We start from the raw sequence: 14,379 nt of genomic DNA on the forward strand, positions 1-14,379 counted from the left end.
GCTGAAATCCTGCTGCTCTACTCTAAAGGGAGTGTTGGGTCACCATTGCCAAACCTCACCTAAGATCCCTAGAGACACTTCATTCCCTCTAAAATATTCCTGCTGTCTGACAGAGTGAGCAAGTTCCTTTTAATTATCCTGCTTGGTTATGGGAAAATAGAACAACCCATTACAATATGAAAGGCCTGGCACATCTCTGCTCAGCCTAAAGTTGATTCTGCATTCAGGTCTCTTGCGCCCCATAGCTTTCATATCAGTGTCATTCGCTATACTGCAAGACATCTCTGACGGACAAGTCCTAGGTTGTGTACCATTTAAACTAAAGTGGATCAGCAGACTCCAGGATCTGTTCTTGGCCTCTTGGCTGTTCTGAAGAATGAGACCATAGGACAAAGTGTCAGCCTGATCTTTATCAAACTGTGGCCTATCGACTAGATAGTGGTGGGGTAATACCATGACAGCCAGACATCATAATGCAGGGGTGGGTGGGTGGACAAACATAAAATATTTCTAGTTTTGTCTGAATGCACCTGAGCATTGGAGGTTGTTCGCTTACATTATACATTTATTTATAGCTGGTAGCAACATTTAGTTTTCATCACAAATTACAAATATGACCTTTGGTGAACGTAGGCTATTAATATTCTATTACACAGAGGTAAATGTGACTTTGACTAGTCTGAGTAAGGTTGTTGTTCCATTGAGACAGGCCCTAAACTGCTTTATGAAACTTTTAATCTTAAAGGAACAATGTCAACTTAAACTGTAGTAATGTGTATTGGGAGGGCTTGCAGTGTGCCACCCATTGTAAAGATGGGAAAATTGAGGCATATGGCACTTAAAGCTATGGGGTAAACCTATAGCGGTAGAAGCTGGGCTGATGCGAGTCCAGGTTTCTAAGCCTGTCCTGGAACATCTGCACTGCATTGTAAACCTGAGTTGAGGGTTGCTGAGCCCCAGGGTATTGCTCTGCTGTCCATACTGCACTCCACAGCCCCTCTCTGACTCACGGCTGGGGCTTGAGCTGTGCCGGGCTGCACAACACCGGGCTTGCAGCCAAGACTTAGCAGCCCTCTGGGTCCGAGGCCCTGGCTGCCGGCGGCTCACTGCTGACTCCTGTGAGGCTGGAAAGGGGCCCTGGCTTCTCCCTGAGGCCGAGCCCAGCGTCGCAAGGCAGGCTCGACAGCGCCAAGGCTGCAGGCGGAGCCTGGCCGAGCGGCACGGGAACCCGCGCTGCCTTTGCGGCGGGACTAGCTGCCGAGGCGGAGCGCCCCTAGCGGCTCCTGCTTCACCCTCCGCCCGAGCCCGGAGCTGCTGCTGCGCTGCGCCCCGCCCCTTGGCCCTCAGCCGGCTCGGCCCCCTCACGCCGCCCCGCTCCAGCCGCCGCCGCAACATGAGGTTCTCCGCGCTCTGCCGACTAAGCCGGGGAGCCGCCGCCCCGCTAGCGGGTAGGAAGGGGACCGCGCCGCTGCAAGCCGGCTCGCCCGCGCCCCGCCGGGGCACGGCCAGCACCTGGGGCCGCTGGGAGAAGCAACAGGCTGGCGGCGGCGGGAGCTGCAGCGCGCGGGGCTCGGCGGCCGGGTAAGCGGAGCCCCGGGGGCCGCGGCTGGGCGGGGAGGTGCCGCGGGGTCTTTTCTGTCCCCCGCTGACAGCCTCGCGGCGGCGGCGGCGGTGGCGCAGCTCTGCCCGCTTGGCGCCGGGCCACGGCTTCACGTGGAGGCTCCGGGGCTGCCTGCGCCCCGCTGCGTCTGATGCAAGAGCTTGGCGGAGTTGGGGCAGAGGCTCCCTCTGGACCCTCAGGCCAAGGCGGGTGCTGCCATCCCCCGGCTCCGGGAGGTTCAGCTTTCCTCTCCCTGCCCGCGCCTCAGCGGGATACTAGCCTGCGCCACCTCTTCTGGGGGAGTCACTTGGCAGCATCCCCTGGGCATGACACGCTCCGCAGGCTCCCGTTGCTCCCCTCGCCTCAAGCACAACACTCGTGGGCGCGTAACTTCCTTCTGACAAACCAACGTGCCCTGATATCAGGAAAGGGAAAACTAAGTGAGGGCTCCGCGAGTACAGCTAAGTCTGCCACGTTGCACGTAGTCCATGGGTTCTGTGTAATAACATAAAGAGTAAAACCAAGTGTTGCTCTCCATGAAGTCAGTTGTGTATTAAATTACAGTATGTATAAAATTATGTATTAAAAATCCACTGTGCATTAACATTATACACCAGAGGCTGTGAATTGATTCCTTTACTATGTTTTAGTAATGCTGTAGGTTAGTAAACGTGAAAGAATTTAAAATGTACTTCTCTACTTCTGCCCTTTACTACTGTTTACTACTCATATTTCCTTCAGCTTGGAGAATAAGAATCATTGAAGCTTTTGTTTGTAGTCCGTTTCACTTTCAGATTCTTGGTGTTGCATTGCTTGTGTTTCAAACCCTGCAAAGAGGTGGGAAATCTCTGCTGCTCTCTGGGGGTTTTAGAGCTTGTTTTTCCCAGCTCAATTTTAAGTTGTATTCCTTAAATGTACCTGTAAAGACTGTAATTTTTGTACCCCTGGACTTCAAAGTTTGTAATGTTTATGTATTTTATTTTCTTCATTACAAGCTTATATATTTTATTTCCTTAATTCCTGAGTGAGTGAGTGATTTGTTTCCCCATTAATACAGCAGTGAACTGGACAAGGTTCCATTTGTTTCAGTGCTGCTTACAGGCAGCGAATAGCAGCACTGAAACTTAGTCTAATCTTAGCAAGTTCACTTTGTTGCCTCTTGAGGAAGCTAGATAGCCCTAGAGCTACTGGAGCTAGCTGCAGTCTCAGGAAGAGATTACTTGTTTGGATCACATTTGAAAATCATTCCCACCCCCAGATTTTAGGGATACTGGAAATGAAACAAACTCTGCAGAAAGTGCATATGTCAGTGTTACCCCTCCCCTGTAGCTAATAAAGTATCCTGTTCACTGGTGAGTGGATTTTCCAAGCCTTGTGGAATAATTAGAGGTGCAGAATCTAAAGGACTGGGCATGTTGGAGCAATGGTAAATGCAAGTTAAATAATGAAGTTATTGTGGCTGGATTTGTTACTTCAATTTTGCTATACTTAGCTGCCAAATGTTACTGTATTTATTAATATATACATATTGTTTTGAAAATGAAAACCATTGAACATGTTTAAATATTTCTTCAGTAGTTCTGAATTCTGTCACTAAAATAGTATGGAAAATTAATGTCAACAGCTTTCTGGTCATGGTGTAACAGGGAAATGTGTAACAAACGTTGATACTATGTTACTGTTGTGTTGCAGAGAAATCATTCAGAGTTCAAAGAAAGTCCTGGCATCCTTGCAGAAAGGACACCCTACATTTATGCCGACGCTTGCCATTGTACAGGTAAAGTATTTGTTTATTTAACTAAAGGATTGTTTCTTATTATTTTCATTTTGAAACATTTAAAAAAATTATTTATGTACTATCAGTAGAGTAGCAGAAAAAACTTTAATAGAAGGGCACTTGTACTGATTGGTGTTTCCTAGTTAGCTTCTTATAAGCTGTGGAATGAAATCTAATAATATATTGGGTTGGGGATTGGTCCTGCTTTGAGCAGGGGGTTTGACTAGATGACTACTTGAGGTCCCTTCCAACCCTGATATTCTGTGATTCTACAAATAAATGCTATATACGTACAAAGTATTATTGACAACTTTTAAAAGAAGCAACAAGTTGTGCTATTTGAGCACTTTATGAGTGATCAACAGCTGGCTTTATTGCCAAGTCTTAAAGAACTGCTGTCTTAGAAATATACATTCTTAGTGCTGTATAGTTGGTTTACACAGAAAGTCATGGGATAACTCTATTTAGGTTCCATATGAAACCAATTTCCATTGTCAGAATTGGTGTCTAAGGCGTCCAGACTGGGAAGATGTGTAATAATCCATTCTACTGAGTTGTTAAAATGCAAAAATTACTAGACAGCTAGAAGGATAGTGTTGGGATGCAGGTCCTTTTACTTCTAAGTCATTGGTTCAAAACTGTCCCAGATCAATAGTCGCTAAAAACAATTGCCATAAGATAAATTTCTGTTGGGGTCTGTGAAAAGAGGTGGTGACTTTAGTCCAGTTCCCAGTAGATAGTGGCTCACATCACATTCAGTAGAGGTGGAAAAGACTTGAGTTGGGGCATATTTGGGGGGCAGTGTAGAGAATGCTTTTATTGCCATTGACTGTACTTTACCTGTTATAGGGATTCAAAAATGATTTCACTTTCAAGTATTGTTGGACTGGTGCCTTTTCTAAAAACTAAACAAATTTGCTTAAAGTAGGGAAAACATCCAGCTCTTATCTTTAAGATATGTATTTCAACATACCAAGCCAAGATAAATATTCCAAGCTGGCCTTCTGTCAGATTCCTATAGACTGGGCAGCTTTAACCTCCTTTCACTACTGGGGTTTTTATAGTGGGGTTGCTGAGAGCCATTGAACAAAACTGTGAACCCTGTATATGATGGAAACTGCTTCAAGCCAGGGGGTGCAGCAATATACCTAGTTCCAACATCCTGGAAAGAGAGAAGTGTTTGCGCTGCACCTTCTTTCTGTAGATCTGTGGATCAGAGTGCACACAATTTTGCTTAAAATATAATCCTATATAATCATAAAATTCTCTTTGGATCCAAATTCTGTCCTTAGATTACTTACATTCTGCCTTTTTTTTTTTTGGTCCCCTTAAGGCAAGTGATGAAGATTTGGTGCAAGAAATAAACCAGAACTTTGCCAAAGAGGTGAGGATTAGGAGATGTGGTTGATTTTAATTGTGAGCCCTCTGACTGTTGTAGTAACTTAAAATATTTGTTTTCTCTTGGCAGATTGGTCTGCACGTTATTCACATTTGCCTCCCTCAGGGTAGCAGTGAAGATGAGGTAACTGTAGCACTTCGTTGGAATCTTTTTCTTTACACTTGAATCATAACACCAAATGGAAACGTTTAAAATTTATATTTATGGCATTCATCACCATTGAATCCTCTGAGCACTTTCCAGACATTACATAAACGTATACTCTTAGCACTCCTGTGTAGGTAGGCAAATATTATACCCATTTTTACCTATATATAGGAAGGGTCAGAGCAGAAAACAGAACTTGGATCCCCTTGTTCTCAGTTTAGTGTCTTAACCATAAGAACAGAGTGCATCATGGGTATAATCTTGCAAATACTCCACGTGTGGAACTTCTGTTGAAGTCAGTGGAAATTCTGCATAAAGAGAGTTTTCACAGTTGGGACCCTAACTTGATATCTTGTCTAATGCAGTTTCTTTTCCCTCCATGCTCTCCAGAATACACATACTCCTTCACTGTATTAGATCAGGTTTTAGCCAGAGAAACTTCTAAACTGAATATATTATTTCTAGAATTATTTTAAATATGTTTGTAACTGGCTGTTTACATCACTGCCAGAGGTAATGTTAAAAATAGTAGTAATAAATTCCTTCATTTAGTAATAGTAACATAGAGGTGACCAAATTCTCACTTTGGTTGCACAGTTATGTCAGAGGCACTGAACTAATGTAACTGAGGTCAGGATTTGGGCCTGTATGTATTAAATACAGAAACCCCTATTAACATTGTAAAAGGGCCAAATGAATTTAAAAATAAAAAGGGATTTCAGAGTTAAGGCTATCACCCTTTCCTCTCCTCATCTCATCTCATCATGCTTGGGAAGTTTAGGGTATACAGTCGATAATACATTCATCCAGACCCTTCATACTTTCTAAATAATGACCGGGTTGCAAAGCACAACAGAAATGTAGATTTCATATACTGTGTTTCTTGGATTTTATTAATAGAATTTTACTATATTTTACTTTAGTAAAGTCACAAAAATAATTTCCAAATGTGCTTTCTGTAACAACTAGCTCTTACATACACGGATCCTTCCTGATACAGATTTTTCTGTCTCGACCTTGTGGTTGTTATGGATCCTTACTTTAATATTTTTGGTAAGCCGCTTTTACAAATAATGCATTGAATCTGTTACCCATTTAAGAAAACCAGACCTTTCAAACAACAATCAAGATACGGTTTGCTGTGTTCATAATGACTGGGAACCTCATCTGTTGAGTAACACAACCCAGAAGCAGGTAGAAGTTTGTGGATATGAAATCATAGCCTCTGCCATTGTGAACTCATGCTTTGAGTAGGAATTCTGTGAACCATGGAGGTAAACAGCAGTAGCAGCTGTCTCTCTTTCAGCTGTTAATTTGCACGGAATCAGGTTATTTTAAAACTCCAGATGTGGATTTGTCTTATTCAGGGCAGGTGTATTTTTAAAGATGGTACTTTAGCACTTGTGTATTCTCTTTCTGTTTGCTTCTCTATTATGGTTTTGTTTTGCTTGTATATGGCCTGATATTTTAGCAGTAGCCCCAAATGTAAAAAAAATGCTTAACTCCATTTATCTTCTGAATTATGTATTTTAATAGAAAATAGGGTGTGTATTCTGTTTTCAAGTGGGCTTGTTATTACAACTCACTGAAGAGAATTTTGTTATACGTTGTGAAAAGGTTTTTTTAAAAAACTATAGGGACCCCATAACCATAATACAGGCTGTCATGATTACAGGGCTAACTGTACCTCCGTCCCCTTTTCTTATCTCTCTGAGTGCCCCCTCAGGTAATAGGCCTCCTGCCATCACCTGCCCAGGGGTGGAATCCTACATTTCTCCCACTCTAGGACTGAGTCCTAAGCTACAGCCCCCCATGTACTAACCATGATTACTCAGCAGGCCCAACTAAGTTTAGCACTTGCAAATCTTCCTTTTGAGAACTGTGACCAAACAGCTTCCTCACACCAAAATACTGTTTAATTGTATCAGGAGCAGAGCATAACATAAGAGGAAAAAGGATTTTACACAACAGAAGGCCTACAACGTGTCTATCTTACCCTAGGGGGCTCTACCTCTGGGGTAGAAGGTCAGGCAGGTTTTGCTTTTTCAGATCCTCCAGCAGACTCTGCATCAGTCTGTCATGGGTGTTGTAACTATGGCTGGAGCCTGGAAATAGCATCTTCCCAGCTAAAAGCTCAGGCATTGTCTCCCAATGATTCCTGTCACATTTACTGGGAGGTTGCTGATTGGGAGCCATTGTGTTGTCTTCTGGCTAGTTTCTTAACAGCTCTACTAATCCAACATGTGCAAACAGTAAACATTCCAGTAACCCAGTGTAGCCATACTATCCCACTAACTGTCTCACTAGCCCCATCACATACAGGATTTGTAAATTATTACAGATCAGCCCCACATCCTTCACACAAGTTTATCTAGTACCACAGCACTTTCATGCTCCACTTCATATTGTCTTCTGACTGAACCATCAAACTAGAAATAGGAAAATGTGTGTTTCTCTTCCTGGGTCAGCTGTAGATGTCCTGGGTAACCTTGAGAAAGTCACTTCGTCTCTCTGCCTCATTTTCCCATCTGTGAAATGGGGATAATATAGCCTTGACGCACAGAAATGCTGAGAGGCTTATCGGATTATGGATTTTGAGAGTTTGAAATATACTTAAAAAGTGCAAAGTACAAATAAAAAGATTAGAAGTATAGGATAGCCATATGGAATGGTATTAAGCATGTCAAAATGATCAAGTGTTAATAATTATTAATACAAGTTAGCACTTGTATAATGCTTTTCTTCATTAGAACTTGCAACTACTTTAGAAAGACCAGCCAGTATCATTATCTCCATTTCACAGATGGAGAAACTGACTCTGAGAGGTTAAATGACTTGCCTAGTATCACACAGCAGGTTCATTGCAGACTCTGGAATCAAATGTGGATCTCCTGATTGAGTGAGGGTGAGGTCTGTGAGGACTCTGTGCACTCAAGAGTTTTTTACATGTACATACAATTTACATAATTTTTTAAAAGCCAGGTTTTTTTTTAAAGCTATTTAAAATTTATTTTCAAGGTAGTCTTCACAAGCTGTTACTTAGTGCTAGCCTAACTTTCCATTATAAATATGAGCTAAAATAAATGTAGAATTACAGGACTTTGTAGTAAATTTTCTTTGATTCTGTGATGCACAAAGATACAGCTTAGCCACGTAATGAAGAAGTGTGTGCTAGTTAACTTTTTTGAAAAGGAAATTTTGAATTACTGTAATTCGTTTACAGTATAAGTTTTAATTTTTGAAGCCACAGGAAAATGGAATGTATCACAATGGTTCAGGTTTGATATAGATGTTTTGATTAGAGATGGATTCAGACACAAAATTCAAATCTGGATTGGGAGTGTTTTTGTCTAAAATATTGTTTCAACCAGATTTAGGTCAGTATCGAAGTTTTATAAACACTTAAAAGGTCTGGAAGTAGTTGGGCCTCTAGTTTTGGTTTGAGGCCCAACTGTGTGCTTCTTGTGCTGTTTAAAGATATGTGGCTGTATCACTTGTCTGTTATTTGGCCAGTTTAGATTATCAAGTTAAACACTTCATAATAAGGGAAGATAAAACCTTTTTTCTGAGTGTCATTTTGTTACATCAAAATCACCTCCTGCACTAGATATCATTGTACGTATTCCTATATACAGAGGTTATCTTTTGTTTGGTGAAGAACAACATTTGCACCAGCTGAGCACAAAAACATTCAATTGGTTGTTAAATCAAACTTTACATTCAGTCATTTTAATTCTTCTGGGAATTTGTTTCCCTTTTAAAATACCTATTTTTTCTTTTGTTTCTAGTTTATCATGTCTTCACCCTACCCATATTTAAAAACCAAACACACAGAGTTCCAAAAACAAGTGTTTAAATTTATTTACTTACCAAAAACTAATTTGTTTTTTAAAAATAGTTTTGAAGGCTATACTTCATTAAAGTGTATTAGGATCTTGATATTTTGAAAAACATGAGTTTAAAAACAAAACCCTCTTGTGATCATTTAAGTGCTCTTTTATTGTAACAAATTTCATATTCTTCTTTAGATGGTTTCTGTCCAAAACCACGTTTGTTTAAACTTTGACTTCTGAATGGTTCTTTGGAATTGTTATAGTGTCTAGCTTTTGCTAAGATTCTACATAGTAAGAGACCAAATCCTCTCAATATTCAGGATTTCAATACATGGAAGAACGTCGCACCACAATGAGTGTTATGTGAAATGTAAATAAAATGCTGACATAAAATGCTTACAAAGGAAACCTAGTGGTTTAATTCACAATATATTAGGCTAAAAGGAAAAACAGAAGATTTAAGCAAGAGCAAACAAGTTTTCCCCTTTTTATAATTTAAAATAGAAAATAAATTGCATGGGGGGGTGGGGAAGGAGGTTAAAGATGGCCACCAACCAATCATAGAAGTATATTGGATTCCCCTTTAATTATGATTGTATGGGCATGCATCATGCAGATAGATATCAATATAAAAACTAATTTCTTACCCTCTGTTATTTCTAGGTCCTACAAACTTCTCTGACCAGTTTGATATAGTCATTCCAGAATGCAAAAGCCTAGGTTATTATTATGAAAACTCTTGTTTCATTGACAGGGCCTAGGGGTGTGTGTATCTTGGTCTTTTGTCTGTGACATAGTTTTCAAAACTTATAATTTTTTTTAAACATGCCATAGACAAGAATATCATGATTTACTGGGGCTATCTGAATAAAAATGTGACATCCCACAATGATAAATTCTAGGACATCTGCAGCAAAGCCCAAAATAATCAATGGGCCTACGAAGAAGACTGGTGTAGGGGAAGAGTTAGTTAACATGAAATGGTACACAGAATATCTTTTCCGTGCTCCATTTTGACCTAAGTGTAGAAGGGAGCAAGATGGGAGATTGCAGGTGGGTTGTGACAGCTAGGAAGATTGCAGGATAAAGATTTTGGTGATAGAGAGTAATGAATGGATTTTAGAGGTGTCAGAGAGCAAGAACTGACAGGATTTGATGGTTGTGTGGATGCAAGAGGATGAGAGCAATGAGTTAGAGGACATGGGGTTGTGGCTTTTCAGACTTATGAGGCTAGTGGTACCTTGATTTGAGCTGAGTGTCTCCTTTGAGGTTCTTAGAATTCCTGACAAGTGATCATGATCCTGTGAATTTTTGTTGTATCAGGTCATGGTTTCACAACTGCTATTTTTTATTTTTACTACCTCCAAAAGTTTAGTAGGTGCTATTTAGAACAAATAAGAGTGTTCCCCGTCACAGAGTTTACAATCTCTATTTTGGATGTGTTATAGGAAATGAGAGTGATAAACAAATGGGGAGGTAGAGTTAGAGGGAAATGGAAGGTAGGACAAGGGTCACAACAAAATCGCACAGTTAAACAGTTTTAGCCATGTAAACATCTTGATGGTTCTGAATTGTAGTTAGTTTTGTTTTTGGTTTTAATATGGCTAATGGAAATTGTTTTTGCAGGGTCTTATTCTGTGTCCTTGCCCTTTAAATATCATAATTAAGCTCTCTTCCCTTTTCCTTCATAATGGAACAGGTTTCTTTACATACACTTATCTGTTGGCCATCATTTCAGCAATGTTGGGGACAAATTCCCTCAGTTATACCCCTGCAACTCCATATGTGGGAATAACTGTTAATGTACTTACTACTCACTAAGCTTTGTGTGTATACTCCACAGAATCGCTGCATGCTTCTCTTTCTGCTAAAGCATGAGAGAAATAGCCAGATGACAAATGCCATGTGTTATAAGCATTATTTAAAGCTACAACCCATTTTTATTTCATAATGTTCTACTTTTGACTTTATCCTGTCTTCTAAAGCATTTTATTAACTTCCTAGATTGTTGGTGAAATCTTGAGACTCAATGAAGATCCTACGATTCACGGCATTGCCCTTCACCTCTCTGAAAATGCATACAGCAACAAAATATTAAATGCAGTAAAACCAGAGAAGGATGTGGATGGGTAAGCTAAGTAGTAAGAGGTAGCCAGAGCAGATACAAGTTTTATGGCTCTAAAATCTATTTTCCCCATTGCTTTTCACTAATGGACTCCTCAGTCACTGCGTTTAACTGTGTCATTAAATGTGGACAAAAGATTATAAAATCAAGCACACGGTGTCTGCTTAAGTCATTTTGATAGCATTGTGCTTTAATCTTTGCTAACTGTAAGCCTGAGAAGTAGTGTACTTAAAGGCAACAAAAACCATGTCTCAGTTTTATTCTCTTCATTCAGTGTTAAGGTAGTCCAGTCCTGCATGGTTATCATTCTTCTTAACTTAATTGACAGCATTTTTAAAGAAAGCTCCAAGGTGAAGGTTTTTGCTGAACCTCTAAAGGGGGCATGGGTCTAAGGTAGTTTTAAGACAGGTTTTCACCCTCTCAGTCTATCCTGAACCGCTCCAAGAGCTGGAAAGGCCCTGGTAAAACTTAAACAGTCCTAGGGTCCTGTCTAAATTACAGCAACTACCCTGGACAGCCCTACCATTTTGTTCCTTTTGTCTCCTCCTCTCACTCTTGCCTTTTCTCACACGCTCCAGTCTTCTGGAATAACATTCCTTCCTATGCATCAGATATCCTGAGTACTTCCAAACCTCTTTAAACCCTCCACTGCTTTTATGTAACTTTCCATCCACTCCTGACAGATGCTCCTGTATCCGTTTTTCCTCCCCTCTTTGTTTCCCTCTTATTCTACTTGTACATGTGACAAATTGTCTTGCACTCATTTTATTTCTGATAGCCCTTTTTCCCCTTCTTTTATCTATCTTGATGGTTCTATGTTTGTTTGAAATCTAAACTCTTGGGAGTAGTGCTAGATATAGCAGTTTAGAGATTAAAATCTAGTAACCATATACTATTGCTAGTTCTATGAGCCTTGCAGTCTGAATTTTAACACACAAGATGTAACCCATAGGGCAAGCTCTAATTAAAATACATCTCTCACACACATTCTGTTCTATATGTTTCCATGTTTTTCCTTGATAGAGTATCAGATGTAAACCTGGGACGGTTGGTGCGTGGAGATACTTACAACTGTTCAGTTTCTCCCACTGCCAGCGCTGTGATGGAGCTTCTTGAAAAAATAGGTAAGACAATCTTGCGCAATTCTATTTCTGATATTGCCAAGTACAAGATTTTGTTTTCTGGTTGATTTGTGAGATTCCTGTATAAGATCCTTGGTAGTGAAATCTTTCCCTAATTTTTTTTTTTTTTTTTTTTTTTTCAGTTTTTGTCATACATTAGTCTTGTTCTGTATTTCTTCATCCTTTTTTCTGATATGCACAAAATAAACATGTAAACTCAATGTAAATCCACTGTAGTGGTTTTGCTACCTGAAAAACCATGGTAACAAGTTAAAATAAATAAACCTTACAAACACCCATTTGATTTGGTTTTTGTTTTCTTTTATAAAATATATGAAAGTAAAATGAAGACTGTGGTCCCAGTGACCCTCACAGCTCTATGGGAACACATACATTTTATAGACATAGAGATAAACTGTAAAGCAAAACTTTGTTTGTTTTGTTTTGCTTCTTATTGCTTTTTTACTATTTTACTATGTACAGACACAGCCTCAGTTTTTCTTGCTTAATTTTACATTTGAAATAACAGCTCCTTGCTTCCTTCTTTTGATGGAGAATCTCAGCGAGGTCTGAATTCAGAACTGCAGATCTGTTTCTAGGAGTAGTACCATGGCCTTTGTCTATAGACTCATGTTTTATTGGCTTGGATGCTGCTATAGGCAAACCTATTTTATAAGGTCTCCAGAAATACCTGAAACTTTTATAAAAACAGAATTGACACAGATTTTACCTAGGAGATCGGAGATGAATTTTGGGTAACACAAAAATTTGGATAAATCAAAAATTTCCTGTAGATTATTAATGAATGGCTCTTTTGTTTTGGATGACATTGTATATTTGGTAACATTGAAATTGCAGATGACTTTACCTGTAAACCCGAAAATTTTGTTGTTGTTTTTTTTTTATACATCTTTTATCAAGGCTTAAATCAATCATTCAAAAGCACTCTTATCCCATTGCGCTTCTGAATTTTGGAAGCAACTGTCCTTTAAAAGTAGGTGAATTTTAAATAAAATGGTGAAGTACCTGGTTACAACTGGATAAATTAAAGGATTATATGCAGACAAACCCAGACAAGTGACAATCTTACCCTGATTAGTGTGAATGTTCAGTACATATTGCTGAATTAAATGGAATCTGGGTTTGTTTGCATATAATTGGAATCTGCCTTTGTGTTAGTTCTTCCAGAGACAAGTGTATGGCATTTTCAACATCGCAATGATCAGAAATTTACTAGCATGTGGAGCCCTTTTATAGCGCTTCTTGTAATTAAAAACCTTGTCTCTTAGTAAGGCAAATGGCAGAAAGTCCACTTACATGGACGTCTGCGCTCCAATGAAGTTTAGTAGTGAATGTCTTTTACTACAATAGACAGCTTAACTGACTGATGGCTTTTCTTGTCAAGCAGTTAAAACCATAGATGGAAAGAAGGTGTTACTAGTGGGAACTTGTGGGCCTCTGGAAGCCTCTTTGCAGTGCCTGCTTCAGAGAAAAGGTGCCATGACTATGAGCTGCCAGTGGAAAACACAGCAACTTCAGAGCAAGGTAAATATTTTCTTATGTCAAATCATAAGAAGCCACTCAGCAACTCTACAGTCTTTTTAACATTTTCTAACATTGTAGGATGATTCTGACAATTTACAAAAGGAAGTAAATAATTTAAGAAGGCTTGAGTTCATTCAAAACTTTGAGAGACCCTCTGCCACTAGTAGTGGCAGGGAATATTTTAACTAGTGCAAATTGTTACAATTCATGAGATTTTTATGCTTCAGCATAGGTTTGGGGAGGGAAGATATTTAATGGCATAATTTCACTGATACAGTAATAGCAACCTATCAGAAAACACTTCAGTGAACTAACAATTCAAGAATAACTTCAGAATTGTGTGACTGACTTTTGCCCCTTTTTAACTGAAAGTGATGAAGCTCTTTTAAAAAGCAATCTCGTAATTGGATGAGATGAAGAAAAATGTGTTGTAAGCATATGTATAACTGTTTTATGTGGTATCTAAAGGGTTGCTCTAACATGTCATTCTCATCCTCCCACAAATTTTTAAATCTCCAGTTCCTTTTGATAATTAATAATGAGGAAAAAATCAGTTTGCGTATCCTTTGACCTCAGATTTCTCTCAGAATTTGACTTTACTTCCTGATTGAAGGAAGGGTTGGAGGAGGGGCCTGATGATGATGATTGGGGGTGGAAGCAGAGGAGATAGTAGCTGAAGGAAGCTGGCTGTATAATAAACTTCTAGAGGAGATACCTTAAAACTGTCCCAAGCAGAGCTGTTTATAACCCAAAAAGAGAGAAGAGCCAGATGTTCCATGAAGTTCAGTAGGGACCTCTCTGTCAATCTGTTTTTTGTGGAAGGTGCTTCAGT

At 39.7% G+C, this 14,379-nt stretch overlaps 1 protein-coding gene across 1 annotated transcript in view; it reads left to right on the forward strand.

The window, feature by feature from the left end:
* The first annotated feature begins 1,393 nt into the window (after positions 1 to 1,393).
* MTHFD1L (methylenetetrahydrofolate dehydrogenase (NADP+ dependent) 1 like) overlaps positions 1,394 to 14,379 on the forward strand; it is a 246,725-nt gene continuing 233,739 nt past the window's right edge. Inside the window, exons 1-7 of the mRNA XM_074948613.1 lie at positions 1,394 to 1,581; positions 3,293 to 3,377; positions 4,711 to 4,761; positions 4,846 to 4,899; positions 10,761 to 10,885; positions 11,905 to 12,005; positions 13,408 to 13,547. Coding sequence (XP_074804714.1) covers positions 1,394 to 1,581; positions 3,293 to 3,377; positions 4,711 to 4,761; positions 4,846 to 4,899; positions 10,761 to 10,885; positions 11,905 to 12,005; positions 13,408 to 13,547 — 744 coding nt within the window. The remainder of the gene's footprint in view (positions 1,582 to 3,292; positions 3,378 to 4,710; positions 4,762 to 4,845; positions 4,900 to 10,760; positions 10,886 to 11,904; positions 12,006 to 13,407; positions 13,548 to 14,379) is intronic.

This window comes from Natator depressus, chromosome 3 (assembly GCF_965152275.1).
Source record: "Natator depressus isolate rNatDep1 chromosome 3, rNatDep2.hap1, whole genome shotgun sequence".
Taxonomy (NCBI): domain Eukaryota; kingdom Metazoa; phylum Chordata; order Testudines; family Cheloniidae; genus Natator; species Natator depressus.